The sequence below is a fragment of the Tripterygium wilfordii genome, chromosome 11 (genome assembly GCF_013401445.1).
Source record: "Tripterygium wilfordii isolate XIE 37 chromosome 11, ASM1340144v1, whole genome shotgun sequence".
Taxonomy (NCBI): domain Eukaryota; kingdom Viridiplantae; phylum Streptophyta; class Magnoliopsida; order Celastrales; family Celastraceae; genus Tripterygium; species Tripterygium wilfordii.
The window spans coordinates 12,846,883-12,867,347 of NC_052242.1; the positions used below are offsets into that span (position 1 = coordinate 12,846,883).

At 37.9% G+C, this 20,465-nt stretch overlaps 4 protein-coding genes across 5 annotated transcripts; 3 read left to right on the plus strand and 1 right to left on the minus strand.

Annotated features, from left to right (window-relative positions):
- The first annotated feature begins 498 nt into the window (after positions 1-498).
- On the plus strand, positions 499-2,508 carry LOC120009028 (UDP-glycosyltransferase 72B1-like). The gene has a single exon (XM_038859454.1). It carries the CDS (start codon positions 499-501, stop codon positions 1,942-1,944), a length of 1,446 nt encoding a protein of 481 aa, XP_038715382.1. The 3' UTR covers positions 1,945-2,508.
- A 2,895-nt stretch (positions 2,509-5,403) lies between these two features.
- Positions 5,404-7,606, plus strand: LOC120008519 (peroxisomal membrane protein 11A-like). The gene is made up of 2 exons (XM_038858865.1): positions 5,404-6,451; positions 7,451-7,606. The coding sequence occupies exon 1, from the start codon at positions 5,644-5,646 to the stop codon at positions 6,427-6,429; it is 786 nt and encodes a 261-aa protein (XP_038714793.1). The 5' UTR covers positions 5,404-5,643; the 3' UTR covers positions 6,430-6,451; positions 7,451-7,606.
- Positions 7,607-10,134: 2,528 nt separating this feature from the next.
- On the plus strand, positions 10,135-16,415 carry LOC120009429 (lysophospholipid acyltransferase LPEAT1-like). Of its 2 annotated transcripts, XM_038860035.1 has the most exons (9): positions 10,135-10,827; positions 11,851-11,970; positions 12,113-12,150; positions 12,604-12,668; positions 12,937-13,005; positions 13,813-13,946; positions 14,666-14,806; positions 15,556-15,619; positions 16,009-16,415. In XM_038860035.1, the coding sequence occupies exons 1-9, from the start codon at positions 10,309-10,311 to the stop codon at positions 16,026-16,028; spliced, it is 1,170 nt and encodes a 389-aa protein (XP_038715963.1). In that variant the 5' UTR covers positions 10,135-10,308; the 3' UTR covers positions 16,029-16,415. The 2 variants fall into 2 exon arrangements, with proteins under 2 accessions (XP_038715963.1, XP_038715962.1); XM_038860034.1 differs by lacking the exon at positions 16,009-16,415 and having other exon boundaries at positions 10,137-10,827; positions 15,556-15,979.
- Positions 16,376-20,052, minus strand: LOC120009430 (deSI-like protein At4g17486). The gene is made up of 4 exons (XM_038860036.1): positions 19,789-20,052; positions 18,704-18,958; positions 17,112-17,399; positions 16,376-16,875 (listed from the first exon to the last, which is right to left on the minus strand). Exons 2-4 carry the CDS (start codon positions 18,912-18,914, stop codon positions 16,700-16,702), a joined length of 675 nt encoding a protein of 224 aa, XP_038715964.1. The 5' UTR covers positions 18,915-18,958; positions 19,789-20,052; the 3' UTR covers positions 16,376-16,699.
- Between the last annotated feature and the right edge of the window lie 413 nt (positions 20,053-20,465).

The window sequence follows — 20,465 nt, forward strand, 5'->3', positions numbered from 1 at the left end:
TCACATCTAACGGTGGAGAAAAAATCATACAAGTTTTTTTAAAAAAAATAATAAAAACAAAAATGAGGGGTGATGTGGCACACCTCCCAGACCATTATATTCAAATTGTAAACTCTACAAGTTTAAACGAATTACAGAGCCTTGGGGAAAAGAGATCATTTGACCGTCGTAGTCATAAGGCTCTGGAGAGTGCCATGTAGAGAGAAAACATTAGATATTTCAGCAAGCTTTGGAATTTGGATTAAGAAGAGGGGGGGAGAAAGAATCTTATAGCTAATATGAATACATACCCAATCACGCATCAATTAGGAAGTCTAGCTATAGAATCTTGATCAAATTAAGTATTTTTTATCCACAAACGAATCATATGCTATATACCCCATTAAGACCAACCATCAAGTGACATAGTGGGAGACAGAATATATCCTCTTTATTTTATTCCTACCATTCACGTATATATACATGTAATGTTTAATGGGGAGAAATTAACTTACGACCATGGCGGTAATTGAAACCAAGAAACCTAATGTTGCAATCTTGCCTGGTCTAGGCATGGGCCACATAACTCCCTGCCTCGAGTTGGCTAAATCCCTAGTCACCAACCATGATTTCCAAGTAAGTTTTCTTGTCATCAAAACCAATGAACCCTCAGCAGCCCAAGACCAGCTCCTCGGTTCACCAACACTTCCTGACAACCTCAACATTATCGAACTCCCATCTGTCGATGTCTTTGCCATTACCACTAACGACATGCCCATTCTTACCCGCATTTCTACAATACTAGAAGAGAGCCTTCGGTCACTAGAATCAGTTCTTGTTGGACTAGATAACCCAAAGGCTCTGGTCATTGATTTGTTCTGCTCTAAGGCATTTGAAGTTTGTGAGCAACTTGCAATTCCTGTTTACTCTTTCGTATCTCTTTCAGTTTCTTTTCTCGCTTTCTCTTTGTATTTCCCCACTCTAGACAATGAAGTGGAGGGCGAACTTGTTGATCTTCCCAGACCGGTTCAGGTTCCGGGTTGCTCTCCAGTTCGAACTGAGGACCTTATTGAACCGATCAGGAACCGAAAGATCGATGAGTACAAATGGTTCTTAATTCACACAAGCCGTTTACCACGGGCGGTTGGGATGTTTGTTAATAGTTGGGAGGGTCTTGAACCGGTGTCAATTCAAGCGATAAGAGAGCATTCATTCTACAAGGACATCCCCGCACCATCGGTTCACCCAGTTGGACCGCTTATTAAACAACCACTTATCAAAGAAAAAGAATCAGAATCGTTGACAATGTCAGATCTCAAGTGTCTGACGTGGTTAGATAAGCAACCGGCTGATTCGGTCCTCTTTGTAGCATTTGGTAGCGGTGGGAGTTTAACGGCGGAGCAGCTAACGGAGTTAGCATGGGGCCTAGAGTTGAGTCAGCAACGCTTCTTATTAGTAGCTCGCTTGCCAAACGATAGTAATGTCTCGAGCATGTATTTCAAAGCCGGGAGTGATGTGAACGACCCAAAGACGTATCTGCCACCGAGTTTTTTGGAGAGGACACAAGAATTGGGTCTGGTGGTCCCTTCATGGGCCCCGCAAGTTATGGTGCTACGTCATCCGTCCACTGGTGGGTTTTTGTCTCATTGTGGGTGGAATTCAACCCTGGAGAGTGTTTTTCACGGTCAGCCAATGATAGCGTGGCCGTTGTTTGCAGAGCAAAGGATGAATGCCGCGATGATGGAGGAGGTGGTGGGGGTGGCGGTGAAGCCGGTGGTGGAACTGGGAAAGAGAGTTGTGGGAAGGGAAGAGATTGAGAGGGTGGTGAGGCTTGTGATGGAAGGAGAGCAAGGGCGTGCTATGAGATGTAAGGCTAAAGAGTTGCGAGAGAGTGCAATAAAAGCTTTGGATTGTGGAGGGTCGTCTTATGAGTCGCTTGCTCGTGTAGTGAGGGAGTGGATATAACTCACAAATATATAAATACATGTCATATTAATAATCTTCTATGGAGGAGACTGTAATTTTTCATATAAATAAATGACATTTTTCACCTACTTCATTCATTAATAAAAGAAAAATACATTTTTATAGTTTTATCACATTAATGGATACCCTAGTTGTCACGCCCCGACCCTCGGAGTGTGAGGAAAATTAGAAAGTGACACAACAACACCACACACAAGAATAAATCACGTAAAAAATCGGACAACATCTTCTTATAAAATTAAAGAATACCTCCCTGTAAATGTAAAAGCAATTCAAGATATCATATATCCAACAGAATCCAAATCAAGACCCTTAGGGCCCACAACCACCTCCTTATTGCTCGTCACAGGAGTCCCAATAATTCGGAGCATCCTCCTGGTCATCCGACATCGATCTAGAGACACAATTTCATAATACATAAATATATATCCAAATCAAATAAAAAAAATCCAAAGTCCAAAACATAAGTCAATCATCAACCCAAGCCACCGCGATCACACCCCCTCCTGTTGATCTGGAGGACCTATATCAGAAGCAGACTCACCTGAAAGGATAAAAAAGGAGGTTATGAGCCGAATGCCCAATAGGGATAAAAATAGAGTATAAGTAAAGGCTGAAGTTTCAAGAAAGTAAATTCAGCAACATGTCAATGATAAAATATGCACCCGGTCACCCACCCAAACCTCCAAACTCACCTCCAATGATCAACCATCAATATCTCATCATTCTCGAGCATTTACAAGCACCATATATCTAGAACACCGGTAAATACTTGAGAATGTCAAATTTAGGCACAAGAGTCCTGATCACACAAACACACCCTTTTGGCCCAAGATCACATATACATATATCCGGCACAAGAATCCCGATCACACGGAGCACCATCTTGGCCCAAATATCATAGTAACCCCCAATCCACCAACACCTCACATGAAACACCCGAGTCCATTCCCGGTGATCCACCATACCACTAATAATGCACAAAAGGAATACAATGTTCACATACATCAACATTTCATGAAGAGCATTTCAAACATGTCAATCAAGTTTGACATTTCCAAGGTTTAACGTACAATGAATAAACAATTATAGAGATAGCAAATAATAGGAATAAAATAGGGGCTCGACCCTCTTTGAAACAAACAAAGAGTAGCCCAAATGAACTTACTAAACCAAAGAATAATATGATATCCACAAAGAGGAAATTCAAGGTACTTTCACGGAATTTGAAAAATCCAACAAAGATGGGGAAAATCCCTACCTCAAATTGAATTTTAAGCCCTTACCACAAAAACAGCGTATACTATGTGTAAATTCACTAACCTATTTAATGAAATAAACTCCATCAATATTTCAATGATCACCAATCACTCAAGTCTTACATTCCATACTCTAAACTCCAACCCATTTATTAGAAATCTACATTTTACCTTAAATTCAAAGGTTAAACCATTAAAATTCTATCACAATAGTATTTTCATCCTAACCCAATCTTAATTAGAACAATTTGAGTCAAGGAACTTACCTTGAACTTGTTAGTTTTCACCAACTCAATAATTCCAAGCCACCTCTTGAATTTTGAATTGGTTCAAGAACCACACTTAAATCTAGTAATATAAGAATATTATAACCTAATTTGAGTTATTGAACAAAGAAAACTCCCTTTGAATCAAAATCCCCAAAACCCATGAAACCCATAACCCTAAGTTCAAAGATTTACCTTAATCCTTCTCTTTTCTTTAAGCAAATGAAGTGTGGGTGTAGTTTCAACTTTGAAGAACCTTTGACCGGTCAGAAAACTCGCTGGAATATCGTCGGAGGTGGTGGAGAGAAAAGGGAAAAACAACACTTTTGTCTTTTTGTAAAAATGAGAATCGGGTGCTAGTGCACCCTTTTCTCTTCTATTATTTTTTTTAAAAAAAAAATCTTTTTTTTTATTGTGAGAATCGGGTGCTACTGCACCATTTTCTCTTCATTTTTTTAAATTAGATCTCAATATTTTTCCTCTTTCTACTTTTGACCCTAAATTGATTTTTTAAATATCCTTTAAACCCTTTTGAACTTTTTTTTCTACCCTCATTTTTATTTATTTCATAAAATAAGTCCCTATTTATTTTTATTTTACTTTTATCTTCTTTTATAGAGACGGGGATGTAAGTATTACACTAGTTGTTGAATTTTGTGAAATTAATGGATACCCTGGTTGTTGAATTTTGTGAACTTACCTATTAATATATCACTATCGCTTGTGAAGCATACAAATAAGCTATCAACGGGAGGTGACTCGGTTGGTAATCGACTGAGTTAGGTATATGTGTGCTCAAGCTTCAATTACAATGTTAAGCAAATTTCTCAATGATATTTAAAAAAAATACAAACAAACTATTTGTCTGTTCCAAACGGGCTTTTGACCATTCAAAACTAAACTTATTTTTTTGAAAAAGTCGAACTAACTAGAATTACAGAAATGGAGGCGAACAACCTCTATAAAATTAGTTCGAAGAAAAGGAATACAATTATAAGGTGTCTCGTGGAAAACATGGTCTTTATGTTTAAATTAAAAGCATAATTGGCGAACCAATCGACTCAAGTATTAAGAACAACTTATAAAAGAGAGTGGTGAGGAGGGAGCGACTAGTGGGTGGAAGGCTGAACACACACTACTCTAATTTGTGCTGCCGAGTCGTATCTTTGATTTGTATGATCGGTTTCTATAATTCCTAAATAATGTACTAGCTAGTTAATCTCTCTTCACATTAGTCTTGCTGCGAAAGCTCTTCATCAAGTGCTACCCCATTGATTTGATTATAGGGACATCAAGAATCTCTAGATATCACTTGGTCTACCTAGGTGTAGTGGTGGACCAAGATTAGAATCGTGGGGGCGAATAAGTCATGGGATTCGGTAGCAACGATCTCAATTTTTTTTGGGTTATTTAAATGTCGTTTATTAAAAAAACACGAATCCAAAATGAAATCTTACATTATAAAAACCATATTTATAAATTTAAAGGGGACACGCAAGGGGATGCACTAATAAAATCAAATTTGAATATCAAAAAATTTTTTAAGGAGGGTCAGATGCTCTCTTGATTGTGGGTTAGTCCGCCCCTGTCTAGATGATTTCGTATTTCAGTTGAGTTCTTACTTCAAATTCAACATATTTATGATGTTTGTTAGGTTCCTTACTTTCCTATATTTTATATATTATAAACCTAAGTTTCTGGATTATTTTTTTGTTCATTATATTTGAGGGTCATGTATTAATTTTCTATCTATAAAGTATAAAAATCAAGGATCAATCTCTTGATCACTTGTGACTTGTGAGTACATTTTTGGGCCATACGCGCCCCATCTCGACTTGGGCCTTTAAAGATCCGGTGGCAATAAAAGCCCGTAAGCCCAAAACATGCAAATGTAAAATGTTTCAAGGAAAATTGCACGCAAACATGAAGCGCAGGATCAGCAGATTTCGTAAGTTTGCTCAAGGGTTTGTTGGGGCACGCAATTCAATGACGCTGACGACTGACGAGCAGGATCAGCTGAGTTACCTGAGTAGTAGATCTGTGAAGGAGAAGTCGTTAGCCTGGTTGAAACGTTTCCGCCGTATCTTCTAGACTCCATCAACGCAGCTCGTTCCCTTACGAATCAAAATTTTCCTCTTCCTTTCTGCGATTACATGGATTCCAAAGATTCGGCAGCTCTAACTCCTTTGAGGAACCCTAACATAATCCCAAATCAGTCCGAGAAACCCAAAGACAGAGACTTCTTGAACCATCTCGAAACTTACTTAGCGAAGCGAGATGGCGTGGACAAACTCCTTAAGATCTCCAGGTACGCCACCAAGATCATCTTAGCCTCCTCGGCTCTTCCAGAAAATTTACCCCTAACTCGGCGGCTCAAAAGTTTTGAGTCCAGTGTTGGAGTGAGTCGCAAAGCATTTCGACTCGGAAAGTTTGTTCAGGACATTAATGCTTTAAGAAGCTCCAGCTTTGACTCCAAACAGGATATAATCCTGTCAGTAATCGCCTATGGAGGCGAGGGTTTGTATTTCTTCGTTGAGCAGTTCATTTGGCTTGTTAAATCTGGCTTGATCGATAGCAAACACTTTCGTAATTTAACGAAAATCAGTGCTTGGGCTGAGTTTATTGGATATATAGGTAGTATTACGCTGAAATTTAGGGATTTGAAGGGTATAATGGAGGATGAGGCTTGTTTGAAATCTAGTATTGAGATCGCAGATATGAGGGGGATTGGTTGCGAGGAAGAACAGGTGAAGTTGAGGAAGTTTAGAGACAAGAAGTTGATGAAGAAGCTCTCGATTGTGCAAGATTTCGCGGATGGTGTAATGGCATTGGCTGATATTAGGGATGGGAAGGGGCGTCTCTCAGGACCGCTTTTGCTGTCATCCGCGGGGCTTTTGTCAGCAGTTATCAGTACTCACAAAAATTGGGTATCTTGCTGAGCTTGGTGGATCATTTCACAAGGTAATATCTTGGAAATTAAAATTTGCTATGTTGTTCATTGAAACATAGACTTAAGGTTTTTTTTTTTTCCCAATGAAAGAATGTGATGGTCCAGTGATGTAATAATTGTGTTGCAAATTGTTGAAAGTGTGACAGGAGCTCACTGTCAATTTAGGAGAAACAAAATAAACCAATCAAGGTTTACTCTAATCTGTTATTCTTGTGATTCTTTTCAAGACTAATGCATATGAAAGCAATTCCTAGTAAGTAGTAAGTCCGGGGTTTGAATTAAGACTATGTATAACATACTGAATTTGGTTTCTCTAGATGTTTATAAACTGTTTTGGAGCTGTGCTTATCCGTTAAAAATTCCATTTTGCTTATGTGTTTGGATGGGAAAAAAAGCAGATCTTTGCTTTGGGAGATTGGTGAACATAGGTTCTCAAAGAAAAATGTTTGGTTACAGTTTTTAATCCTGATTTATGAAAAAAATGGGATGGAAATGGAATGGTGAATTCTCACTCTGGTTGTTTTACTGCTATTTTTCTTTGGAATTTCTTTTCAGCTTGGTTAGACTTCTTCATTAGAAAGAAAGAAAGAAAGAAAGAAAAACTTGGATCAATAAGAGTATAAGACACATTGCCTTGCCCCCTCTTTGTGTGTCATGTTTGTCCATTGGGGATGGGAGAATGAGTCTTTTTATTGGTTTATTTCATTCCCCTTCAAAATTATTGGCTCCATATGAATCTTAAATTTGTGTTGCTAAGTTATTTCTTGACAATGTATTCCATTGGGAGTTAAAAGCATGGTCACTTTTTAAATGGGTGCACATAATAGATTGTTGGCTCATGGTCTCTTTGTGATCCTTGACACCAGTTCTGTTCCATATACTAGGCACTCTTCTCCAACTTCGAGACTTTTGGCATTTATTGGATATTTCTTGTAGTGTAATGCTTATGGCAGGATGTCAATGCTTTTTCCTTTCATTTGGTGACATGAAAATTCAATATGAATTTGTAGGTGAATTTGTTTATGTTAGAAGCATTGGATATATGACTGGGTGGGACATTTTCATCTAAACAATCCTGTACCTTTCTTTTTTTAATGAACGCCAAGTTTCTATATGGAAGTGCAATTGACTGGACTTTGCATGATATGACTGCTTGGCTTTAGGTTTGTGTTTTTGTGAGTGGGTCATGCACCAGCCCTTGTTGAGGGCTGTTTTTACCCCTGCCTCCTGTGTTTTTGCCTTCCTTTGATCCTTGTCTTTCCCCGTCATATCAATCCACCCTTTTATGCAAAAAGAAGAAGAAGATTGCCAATGCAGGTGATTGACGTTAAAGTACTTGTTAAGATGTGCGTTGTTGTTAGGTCCTGCTTACAGGTGGGGAATGGGAGAAAAGTAAGGGAAGGGGAAGTATGGTATTAAGGTCCCCATTCTCGAGTGTTTTCTTGACAGGCGTGGATGGGTAACTCCACTAAATCACTAAATGAGGCCATGAGGGTCTACTTGGAGAAAGCACTTCAAAACAAAAGGTTACTAAAAGGAAACTTTTTTGAGAGCTTTCGAGAGCATTTCTCATGCAAATATTCAATATCCCTCAACACAAATAATAATTTTATATACGCTCGAGTCACTAGTTAGAATGGTGAGGATGATATGTGTCACTCTGGTGAACAAGATTCGAATTTTCTTCTCTCGTTTTAAAAAAAAAAATCATAATTTTATAAGTTTTTCTTATGCCTTGTGGTAATTTGCTACAAAAACTATACGATAAAGCTGGCAGTAAATATATTAACCAAAGACTTGCGACATTTTTAACAGAACATATGTGAACTTTTTTCAGTGCATATGCTAAATTTTTTACATCATATATGACTGCAATAATGTATGGTTATGAGTGTTGGATTATTAAGAGACAATTTATCCCAAAAAAGATGTATGTAGTAGAAATGCAAATGCTTCGTTGAATATGTGGTCACACTAGGAAAGATATAATAAGAAATAAGATTATTAGATTTCCGGTAAGACGAGCACTTATTGAAGATAAGTTGTGAAAAATCATTTAAAATGATATGGACATGTTCAACATAGAGATGACGGTGAGAAGGAACAATATAATTTGTATCAGAGAGAGTAGGAGACGACGAAAAAGACCTAAAAAGACATGGTTGAAAGTGTTGAGAAATGATATGAAGTTAATAGGAGTGGATAAATATATGATCCATGATAAAAATGAATGGAGAAAACGAATACATGTGGTGTATTTTTGTTGATATTCTTCTCATAAACTCATGTAACCGACCTAAACTTTTAGAATAAAGACTTTGATGATGATGGTTCTCTAAAATTGCTTCCCACCAAGTTGGTAATGGTCTAACGATAACTAGTTTTAAAAACTTTTCATATATGTAAACATATTCATAATGACATAACGTGATTGCTCAACTTATTCTCTCTGAACTCAGGACGTAAAGAATCTCACGCGAGTTCGATTCTAAATTGACATAACTTTTTTCAAGTGATTTGCGTTTGGACTCGGCCCATTTAATTTATTAGGTAATTTTGTGCGTGTCAAGTCGAACTCGAGTTTGGGAATAAGAGCATCCACAATGGGATGATTTTGGAGTACTTAAAATGATACTTTCTTGATAAGTTAAGTGCTAGATGTTCACAATGAGTATAATGGAGTGTATTTCAAGTACTTGAAATGTTACTTTTTTGATAAGTATAGCGCTACATGCACACAATAGATGAAAAATGACACTTGAAAATTTAGTTGTGGAAAAATGATATTTAAGAGTTGGAATATATGAGAATAGGAGATAGCCTGGTTGGTCAGGTTGTCTGCCCAGGACCTTGAGGTCCAGGGTTCTATTCTCACCAGGGGGGCTTGGGATTTGGGTAGTTTTCCAGGGTTCTATTCTCACCAGGGGGGCTTGGGATTTGGGTAGTTTTCCATCCGCAGTGGTGGCCTTCATGCCCCTCGGGGAGTTGGAATATATATATAGTTGATGAATAGTGAAGAGAGAATATTAAAAGGAAGAGAGAGAATATTAAAAGGAATAGAGAGGTGATGGAAAGAAATAGAGAGAAGATGGAAAGAAAGAGAGAGAAAATAGAGAAAATGAATATAGAGTGTTGGAATGTATGGAGTGTTGATGAATAGTATTCATTGTGGACTCATTCACCCAATTAAATTGTGCCACATAAGAGAGAGGAGAAGAGAGAATGATTTTGAAGTGCTGGATATTTAGTTTACTACTGTTGATGCTCTAATGGGTTGAAACTTGGAACACGCCTCTTGATCATGTCCTGGCCATCAAATCGGAGGAACACGCCTCTTGATCATGTCCTGGCCATCAAATCGGAGGTTCAATTCAATGATGGGCCGCGTGGGAGCAAAATGGATATGCTTTGAAACCCACTAGATGTACGTAGACGATGGAATGGAATCCCCATCACGATTAGGCCCTATGCCATTGCCGGTCAATTAACCAACTCCCTCGCAACTCATAATTCAGAGAAACCGTATGCAATAATACAAAAGGAATGAAGCTTATATGGGTCCCGCTACACTACCTTCAGACGATAAGCTTTCATATCAGGATCGTCGATGTTATTTTGATCAACGGCTCATATCCTGAACCCGCCAATTCGACATGCCACATCACATCCTTAACCAAACAGATCAACCGTGATACTTTTCCTTTCCGTATCCGCAATTGCATCGCAGATCTCTGACAAGTAACAACCACTGCTCTCTTCCATTTCCGTCTGGCCCTCTTCCTTCCCAAAATATAATTTCCCTCTTCTCCAACGTGAACTCCCCAAATACGGAAAATCCCAATCGATTCCATTTTTTTATATAATAAAAATGGAATCCGAGATGAAGGATTTGAATTCCAAGCCACCGAAGCCCCGTCCACCGGAGTCCGCCATGCACGATAGCGCCACCGCCAAGGACGATCGGCCTCTCCTCAAGCCCGAGGCCGTCGGTGTTTCAATCGAAAGCCTCCAGGACATGGAGAAGAAATTCGCTGCTTATGTACGGAATGATGTGTACGGGCCCATAGGACGCGGCGAGTTGCCATTGCTGGAGAAGGTCCTGCTCCCTTTGGCTTGTGTCACGCTGGTGCCGATACGAGTTATTGTTGGCATGAGTGTATTAGTGCTCTATTACTTGATTTGTCGGATTTGTACTCTCTTCTCGTCGCCGAATCGGGATGCGGAGCAGGAGGATTACGCGCACATGGAAGGTTGGAGGAGAGCCGTGATTGTCTGGTGCGGGAGGTTTTCCTCTCGAGTAATGCTCTTCGTGTTTGGGTTTTATTGGATTAACGAGACATATCGGAATCCGGAAGTTTCACAAGACAAGCTCTCATCCACCAATGAGGTACTCTGAACTCTTTGGCTCTGTATGTAATATGCATATGACTTTGAGTATATTGGTGGGAGGAAAAGAGTTCCTACTGATGGCGTCTGACCGTCTTAACCCTTTTTCATCACGTGATAATCATAAATGACGTTATAAGGGATGGCTGTTCTTATTGTTACAAATAATTTGAAATCGACAGTTTCAAGGTACATCTGTAGATATAACATTAATGGTAGTGCAGAAAATTGAATGATATGCTGATGCAGCACTGGATATTGAATAGATTAGCGAACTATGGTGATGGAACTCCCCAAATTAGGATGAATGCCCATTGCTAAAGATGAACAGGAGATGAGGCTTCTTCCAGTTATACTATTAACTTAATGTACATATTACCAGCATTATATTCTTAGGCCATATGTTAGAGTCTGTTATGTTTTGATGATTGTATTGCACTGAATAAGTATCTGTTCATTTTATGATGACATATCTCAGTTTTCTTCATCTCCTCTACACAAAGCAAGGGATTAAACATTGGTGTTATATGTCACCTTGAAACATTTTTTACTTCTGATTCAGTGATTTGTAATGACCTATGAAGAATTGAGCTGAAATTTTCTACGTTTACTCAATCACTTTGACGATTGGCGCATTACCATCCGCCAGTTTAGCAGCTGCTTAGATTAGTTGAAATGCTTTGTTGAATTTATTTTTTCTCAAATGCTTGGAAGACTCTCTAAAAGGTTGAAATTATTGGTAATGTTGAGTAGTTCCTAAGTTTGAAGAAAAATACTGGCTGTCTTGGTAGTGACTACTCCTACACAAGGCTCCTGCAGCGGGTAGAGTCAGGGACAGACAAGATATAGGCAGACCTTACCCCACATAATATTTGGAGAGGTTGGTTCTAAGAATTGAAACCGTGGCATCTAAGTTGCATCCTTGCAACTCTACCACTAGGCCACCTCTGAGTGACTGACTCTTTCTTTCTCCTTTTTTGTTCCATTTATTTTCTGCTTATTTAATTATTATTATTTGGATCAGGAGGAGGGCAAAGAACAATCAGAATACCCTGAAAGACTTGGAGCAATTGTATCTAATCATGTATCATATTTGGATATTCTGTACCATATGTCTTCTTCTTTTCCGAGCTTTGTTGCTAAGGTTTGTTATCGTAATACCGCCTTTGTCTCTTCCCATCATAGAAATTAGTTAAGCTGGCAAATTGACTTAAATGTGTTCTGGTTCCATTACTGACACCATTCTATTTTGATTATGTTAATTGTGATCCTCGATTTTAATGAAGAGATCAGTGGCTAAACTTCCTCTTGTTGGTCTCATCAGGTTAGTTTTCCTCATTATGTCACCCTTGAGTTCTTTCTAGTACTACTGTGGTAATTTTTTATGAATGTGGACATAAGACAATTCAGTTCAAGTAATTCTTTGCTTTCTCTTCTTTAAATTTTTTGTGCTAAATGTGAGCAAAAATAAGTTGGTCCTAAGGATTTTATAGTCAAGGATATTAGTTGGCACCACGCATATAAGGTAGCTAAATCATATTATAGGCAACAAGAAGATATTATTTCCGAGTTTCTTCGATTCTAACTGCTACAAACTTTTTAACTAAGCATTTGATTCTTTTGTGGCAGTAAGCTTATGGAGTGAGTAGTGACTATTGACGTCCTATTACTATCATACTTTCTGTTTCATTCCCGCATTCTTTATGTTTGTTTTGTCATTTATTTGAAATAACTTGATTGCTGTGCTAATTTTGATTCTAAATTTTGTTTTCGACAGCAAGTGCCTTGGTTGTGTTTATGTTCAGAGGGAGTCTAAGTCATCTGACTTCAAGGGTGTTGCAGGTATATAAGTGTTTGCGTTATATATTCTACTTACTGAATACTGGTACACGTTCATTTTATGCTAACTACTTCTTTTATCATTATATTTTGGTTGGTCGGTACTGATCTGTTGTTAGGAATGGTAGATGCCTGGTTATTGCACATCAGATGTTCGAAGGAGTAATAGATTTCTTTATGTCATATAATGTTCCCAGTTAAAAATTGTTTCATTGATTTGACTACCCTTGTTTGCTTGTTTATGAATCTGAATATCATTACCTGTTTATAGGTGTTGTGACTGAAAGAATTAAGGAAGCTCACCAAAATGGGTCTGCCCCTATCATGATGCTTTTCCCAGGTTAGTATTTGTTGTTCGATTATGAATTTATGATTAGTGTTTGTTGCATTGGGAATCTTCTCTTACTTTTGTGGAATGTTCAATTTAAGTGACAATTTTTCGAATTTTTACCTAAGAAATGGCGGTGATATTAGGGTTCCATATTTAGTACGCTCCGTTTGATGGCAAAAGAAAGACAGTATTGATGGGATTGAAGAATAAAATGTTAGTGGTCTGTATATAAATACTAGGTTTTGTATTTAAGCCACATTGAATGGAAATGATGTCTAATAAAAGATAATATTGATGGGATTGAAGAATTAACATTAGCGATCTATAAATAAATATTACAAGTTCACCACTATTTTTTTTTTGTAAAGGAGAAAGATCATATATTGGTTTTCAATGTCAAGTAGAAAGATCATATATTGGGGACAGAAGTGCAAATCCTTGAGAGCGTGATTTATAAAACTGGCAAGATGTGGATGTAGATGTGTATACACAGAAAAAGGAAGAGCTGCGCTGTTTCTTCAACTTAACCCTTAATTAATCTAAGGCTTCTTCTGTTGAAGATTTAACTTGTCTTTCCTTTATCTTATATGTTGGTGAATGGTGACTAATATCGCTCTTCTTTTGACCGATCTTAATGTTGTGTCAACTGGAGCTTTTGTAACCAGCTCTCTGTCTTGTGACCTACAATTATTGTGAAAAAAAATGTAATTTTTTTATTTAAACCTATTACTTTTTGCTTATATTTTGATTTCCATGATATGGGTGTAATTTTTCAACTTTCTGCCCGCTTCTTAATCATTCAAAATTTCATTTCAGAGGGCACAACTACAAATGGAGACTACATCCTTCCATTCAAGACGGGTGCCTTTTTAGCAAGAGCTCCTGTGCGCCCGGTGATACTAAGGTATCCTTACCAGAGATTCAGTCCTGCCTGGGACTCAATATCCGGGGTGAGTGATAAAGTGATTTGGAAAACAAATTTTAACTGTTCATGCCTTTTTGACAATTTAAAATAGTGAAGGGTAATCCATGCCTCAATTTTATTCACTTCTTGGATGCTATTTGGGGACGAAATTTATGTTGACATTCTTTTGGAAACATGATGTATCCATAGTTGATTTTTCTGTCACTGCATGATAATTACTGTCAAGATTGTGTAAGATGTTTCATATATCCTCGAAGAACTCATTTGAGAACCAGTAATTCCAAATCAGTGCTACCAATTGGAGTCTCAGTGTCTTCAAATCATACTTGAACTTGCTTATATTAAGTCATTTTGTTTTAAGCTTTCGGGTTTGGCCTTGGCATGATAAAGGTCATGGAATTGAATTTTCTCGAGGGCTGCGCCTGCATATACCTTGCCGTTCCCCAATCCTCCCTCAAACATTCGTAGTAATAGTTGCATGCTAGATGGAGTTCATCATAAATTACATGGGTCTCCAGGGGACTAACCGGGTGATATGTAACTTCAACGCGAGGGAGGGGGGTATGAAATTATGAATTTATATTTTCATTTCCGGTTATATAACCAAGAAAGATTCTGATTGATAGTGAGATTATGAAGTTCTGTTATAAACCTACTACGGTAACTCTTAATATTTTTGAGAGGAGTTGTTATTGTTCACTTCATTTTGTTTATTTTGCTGCTAATTTATGTTATCATCTGCAGGCTCGCCATGTACTATTCCTTCTTTGCCAATTCATTAATCACATGGAGGTGACATGGTTACCTGTCTACAACCCATCACAGCAAGAGAAAGATGATCCAAAGCTCTATGCCGATAATGTTCGAAGATTGATGTCTAGAGAGGTATCCATTTTCCTGTGCCTCTATATATTGGAAGCTTGAAATTGCATATAGGATCATCTATGTTAAATGAGGTCAAATGTGCTAGGAGACATCTGTTTGATGTAGTCAATCATGTAGGGTGAACAAAAATAAGATATGTATTTCTAATCTCTCATCTTCAGTAGATACTCGGACCATAAGAAATTGTGATGCAGAGCTTCACCAAGGTTGTTTGCGAGTTGCGACTTTGCGTGCGTCACATGATCACCCATCTGTGGAAAATAAGCCCTTCCGAGAAGTGTGTGTCAATCTTGTTAGGAATTAACCTCCCTCAATAACAGCGAATAACAAACAGATTAAAAAAGAGTGACAACAGAAACACAAGATTTTATATGGTTCACCCAATATAGGGTACGTTCACGAGAGTCGTTACAGTTTTCACTATGTTAAAAAAGGAAAAGATACAATGAGGTTTTAGTTAATTCAGGAATAAATAGCCCTTGGGGCAACATGGACATGCTACAACATCGAAACTGCCTCTCTACAGCCTTAAGGAAACCACATAAATTCTATACGATTTTGGCCCGGGCCCGACTAGTCCATGATGAGGCTCAACAAAACCTATCAAATCTAAAATGAATGATTGATCATTCTGGTAGATTGGCTCTTTTTAGGAAACAAGTATTTGTAGCGTTGTTCATATTAATCTGATTTTAGGATTAAATGATGTTGTCTATATGATTGATTTTTTCCTTTATTTTTGGCTACAGGGCAATTTGATAATGTCAGACATTGGGCTAGCAGAGAAGAGAATATACCATGCTGCTCTCAATGGTAATAATAGCCTGCCTAGTGTAGTGCATCAGAAAGACGATTGATAATTTCATGGCCTCGCTCCAAAATGATGGTCTCTGTTGGGTTTCTTAGTTTATGTTGGTATTTTCTCATACATGCACAACTAAGGGAGGTACCCTCTTCCCCATTTTACTCAGAAAGATGCTCGTTTCCCTAGTCTTGTAGTTCTTTCTTAGTGGGATACAGTTCTAAATGCGATGGTGGATTGTTTTTGTCAAAGGCATCTAATGTACAACCTTCCTGTACTATGTTCCTTTGTATCATATGAATACTGAATAAGTAAACTATAAAATGCATTGGAGCGGTGGAGCCCTTTAGATGGAACTATGCCTTTGTAAATCTGAAGCTTTTCTTTCGTGTTCCTGCAGGTTTGTTTTCCGAATGCTAGTTTGGATTCGCCACTCTGTATATTCTTTGTATGATTCTGTTTAGCTAGCAATACTATTAGAATTCATATAGCAAATCACATGGGAAACGGGTATCTTCACTGTCGTTGGTTGAAAATGTATTTACCTGGACGGCTGGACTCTGAGGCATCATTTTGGAGCATTACTGGCGAATGTTCTTTCTTGTTCAGTGGGTGGCTGCTTAGGCGTTGCTGCTTAGGCGTTGCTGCTGGTGCTGCTTAACTTGGTATTCCTCTGTAGATTTTAGTACTAGTTACTCATCCACGTTATCTTACCCTTTCTTTTTTTAATACCGCAATTATTTGAAGGAAATTTACACCTATACGTATATTTCAAGCTTCCGCTAACAATAGAAATTTGTTACAGATATGGATAACAGTTGCTTAGGATTACAGCTGAGATCATGATCTCTAATCATTCTTACAAAGATGACGAGTATCATTCCACAAGCTTTTCACTTTTCAAACTTGTAAAGAAAAAGAACCACCTATCATGGCCTTCCTTGCTGATATACAAAATCGACCCTCTCCATTCAGTCTATAGAAGACTTGTTTTCAGTAGATGGTGACAGATGTCAGATAAGTCTCATCTTTCCTTCAAGGGGCCATTGCTAGGCCGGCCTTAATTCCCATGGTAAGCAGACTTCTAAGGGTTACTGGAGAAACAATGAAGATGCTGAAAACTGCTTTTGCCTCATGGAAATCGAAGAAAGGCAGCTGAATGCACTTCTAAGCCTCCTTTTATCACTATCGTACGGTTGACCATTAGGATCATGCCGCACAGCCTCGATCTTGAGGGCATCAGGTAGTATGCAGTTGCAGACTGAACCTATCATAGATAAAATGCAGATTTGAAATTGGTCAAATACAGGAATACATATGAGAGATGACATTTCAGAAGCATACTGACATTAACATCTATTACTTTAGTCCGGCAAGGCAAACCTTAGTAGAGGTTAATAAGCAACTTGTTCCAATATTTTATACAAGAAGTTCAATTTTGCGAGAAAATTCAAAAGTTGATCATTAACCCCATATGGCAAACATTGGTAAGAGGAAACATACCTATTTTTGCCAGACGATTAACCCATTTTGGAATTGGTTTCCCAGTAACCTTGAGACAGATGTCCTTGCAGAAATGGTTGCAGTTCTTGACAATTAAGTGATACGTATCACCATTGTAGCTTGCAGAAAGGTCCTCCATAAACTCCCTAACCTGGACAGGGTCCAAGCATGTCGTCCCAATGAATATTGACTTCCTAAACTTAAAGCCTGGGCACCGCCGAGGTTCAACCTCAAAAACGCCACTGGTAGGATAATCATGAGCTCCAAATGCATATTCAACACCATGGACTGCATAGTACGTGTGAGTCATTGAAATATTCTGAAGACTAAACTTGAAAAAATCAACAGAGCAAAACAAAAGGAAGATAAAATACAAAGGTAAAATTTTGCATGCTAGTTGCGATGCTAATGCACCAGAACTTCTCTGATATGAAGAATTATATGAATGCAACTAACTCAACAAAGTATAAGAAAACACATGCATCAATGTAGCTAACTGTAGTAGGTAACTTTTGAAGAACAGCATATAGCTAGTGGTGCTTGTTGAAATTGACCTCCCCTGATAAGACCCTCAGCCATCAAGCAGTTCCTCTCTCGTCTCCTACTCCTGACACAACCTTAATCGGTAAAATCCCAAAGGTGTATAGCCATACAGGAGGATTGGGTTATGATTATGAGGGCAACAAAGACAACTCTCTCAGCCAATGCTTTCTCTCCATCCAAATGATCATATTTGAAAAGAAGTTGTGCATATCAGGGCTAATTTAATCCCTTCCCTAAAAAAGATACCATTCTAGGGAAGCCTAATCAGGTAGGACAACAGAAGATATTTCCCAAGCAAATGAACAATGCAATAGAAGATGATGTCTTGAGCCTGAGCTACTTCTACACAGAGCATAAAACTGATCATAATTTTCATCTCAGCTAGATTGTCCACACTCCACAGTCACTGTTCACTTTTAGAAATTCCCAAACAAAAAGCAAAAGTTACAAATTCCCAAAAGGAACCATGAGCACCAAATCTCCTTCCAGCCATGGTCTCAATTCCTCAAGAGTTCACGTCACACCTGGCAGTTTGTTAAAAATAATAAAACTCGTCGTAATGGATACTCTCTCGGTCTCTAAAATAGAGTCTTGTAAAACCACACCTCTTTCTAATAGGAACCTCAATTTAGACTCCATTTGTTGCACTTTTGAAAAGGGTTATATACAACTTTTTAATAGTCGGATTCAAATTGAAAAATTCCACTACATTAGGTCTAACTGCTAAGCTGTGACCTGTGGGATAAGGGAGAGAGGACTCATAGGAGAGGGAACAAATAATAATTGCAAGATGGAAAATAACTAATGTAGATTTTCTACAGCATCACTTTCAGTTTAAAGAAACGCTCTCCACCCAACCTATATGTCTATTTCCCTTTATATTATGTGGTTAAGTAACACAACCTTCACACAAGGCAAGTGTAGCTTATATTGGGAAAGCTAACACCAAATCACGATTTTGGAAATTCCAGCTCTAGCCAATTGCTAGTTGGAAAGTGTAGGTATGAGATATAATACAATGCACGAAAGGAGAAGTGCTCAATGCTTACCTTGAACACCAGAGTGGAAGATACCAAGACCTGCCCAATAAAAGTAGCCATTCATGGGCGTCAAATCATATACATTTAGATAAACTGGTGTGTTGCCTGGACCATAGCTAGTTGACTTCAGCTTGCGGAACAAACAAAAACGGGTGACTAATCTGCCTTTCAATCGAAGGGGCACAATGGATCTCCATTTTCTCTTTGATCCGTGTTTCATTTCTTAATAGTATGACCAAGGTTCAATAAGTGCTTGTCATCAACCTAGCAATTTAAGCAAATTTAAATGCAATGCATTAGTCCTTCTACCTAAGATTTTTTAATTTGAAGATAGCGCTGAATTAACTCCAAAAATTCAGCAGAAATACATATACACCATAATCTCCTATAAACTCTTGATTAAGAGGCATAAAAGAATCTGAAGAGAAACTCACAACAGTTATCGGTAAATAAGAATTGTCGGTCATATCAGGCATTTATAATTTATTCTATGTACATGAAAAATATAAGCACTTCCGTGGACAATGAGGAAAGTCATCAAACCAAGTAACTTTAATCCTAGACTTCCATAATAAACTATATGTTCTGAAGAGTTTAGGAGAGCACATCACCACTAGAATTCAACATTATTTGAACTGCCATAGCTGCATTGCCCCTGAAACTAGGGAAAACCTTTTCTGGAAATCGAGACCACAGAGTCCGCCACTAAATTACGATTTTAAAAGGGAAGAATCAGGTCAGATCTAGTTGAAACAGTAATAATGAACAACTAAAAGTTAATAAGAAAATCGACAATGTAATAAAACTGTCTCTTAAGTATCAGATCAGGCGAGCGTAGACAAAACGGTACTGATTCCGAGACAATATTGGTGAAGAATGTAAAATCATCGCGTTAGCTCGATGTGTAACGAGAATGGAAACTTTAAAAGCTAAAAAAAAACTTCGATCCTGAAACAATCCATTCCTATAAATTATTTCGACTTCTCATTTTCCTTTTCTTTTCGCGGAATTTCTCAAGAATCAAACAAACTCAGCGAAGGCAATTTACATTAGAAAACAAATCCTTCAAAAAGTAAAGAGAGAAGCGAACTCACAGATTCAAAGCCATTACAGCCACCATTGCTTCCATAGGAGCAAGGCCATTGTCATCTACACTTGAGATAGAGTCGCTTTTGTGATTCTTAAGCATACAGCACGCATTCCACACACAAATCAAAAGAAATACTAGAAAAAGAAGTCCAAAATTGGAAGAATAAAGGCCACCAAATCACCCAATGCCTCTCTCTCACATTCTCTCTCTACTTTCTTTTCTTTTCTTTTCTTTATCTGTCACCGGTAATTCACAGGCATGCTTACTTTGGAGGGAGAGAATCGTATGGGTATGATATATTATCTGATATTACGACGGCTGCCAGCTTTTGTATTTTCTTTATATTTCTACGCCTGCCACGTCAATTTTCTTCTTTTGTAAAAACTACAGTAAGAAAAAAAATATATTTTGAATCAACCTCAATTAATTGCATTTGGGGACTCTTTGCAATGTCCTAAAGTTTACGACATCTAATGATGAAAAAAAATCAGATAAATTTTAAAAATTGAAAAATTAACATGCGGTATAATGTGAGATATCTTTCAAACTATTATATTCAAATTATAAACTCTACAATTTTAAACGAATTGCGGATCCCCGATCCCAATTAGTTGATACCATTTAAGTTTTAGCACAAGTTATGACTTATGAGGCGATTTTAGGGAGGTTAGCGCAATTGAC

Coding starts and splice junctions, on each gene's coding strand:
- LOC120009028 (XM_038859454.1), top strand. CDS start 499: ATGGCGGTAATTGAAACCAAGAAACCTAATGTTGCAATCTTGCCTGGT.
- LOC120008519 (XM_038858865.1), top strand. CDS start 5,644: ATGGATTCCAAAGATTCGGCAGCTCTAACTCCTTTGAGGAACCCTAAC.
- LOC120009429 (XM_038860034.1), top strand. CDS start 10,309: ATGGAATCCGAGATGAAGGATTTGAATTCCAAGCCACCGAAGCCCCGT. Junction 11,971..12,112: donor TTCCGAGCTTTGTTGCTAAG/GTTTGTTATCGT, acceptor ATTTTAATGAAG/AGATCAGTGGCTAAACTTCC. Junction 13,947..14,665: donor CCTGGGACTCAATATCCGGG/GTGAGTGATAAA, acceptor TATCATCTGCAG/GCTCGCCATGTACTATTCCT.
- LOC120009430 (XM_038860036.1), bottom strand. CDS start 18,914: ATGAAACACGGATCAAAGAGAAAATGGAGATCCATTGTGCCCCTTCGA. Junction 17,400..18,703: donor CTTCCACTCTGGTGTTCAAG/GTAAGCATTGAG, acceptor CGTACTATGCAG/TCCATGGTGTTGAATATGCA. Junction 16,876..17,111: donor TAATCGTCTGGCAAAAATAG/GTATGTTTCCTC, acceptor TATCTATGATAG/GTTCAGTCTGCAACTGCATA.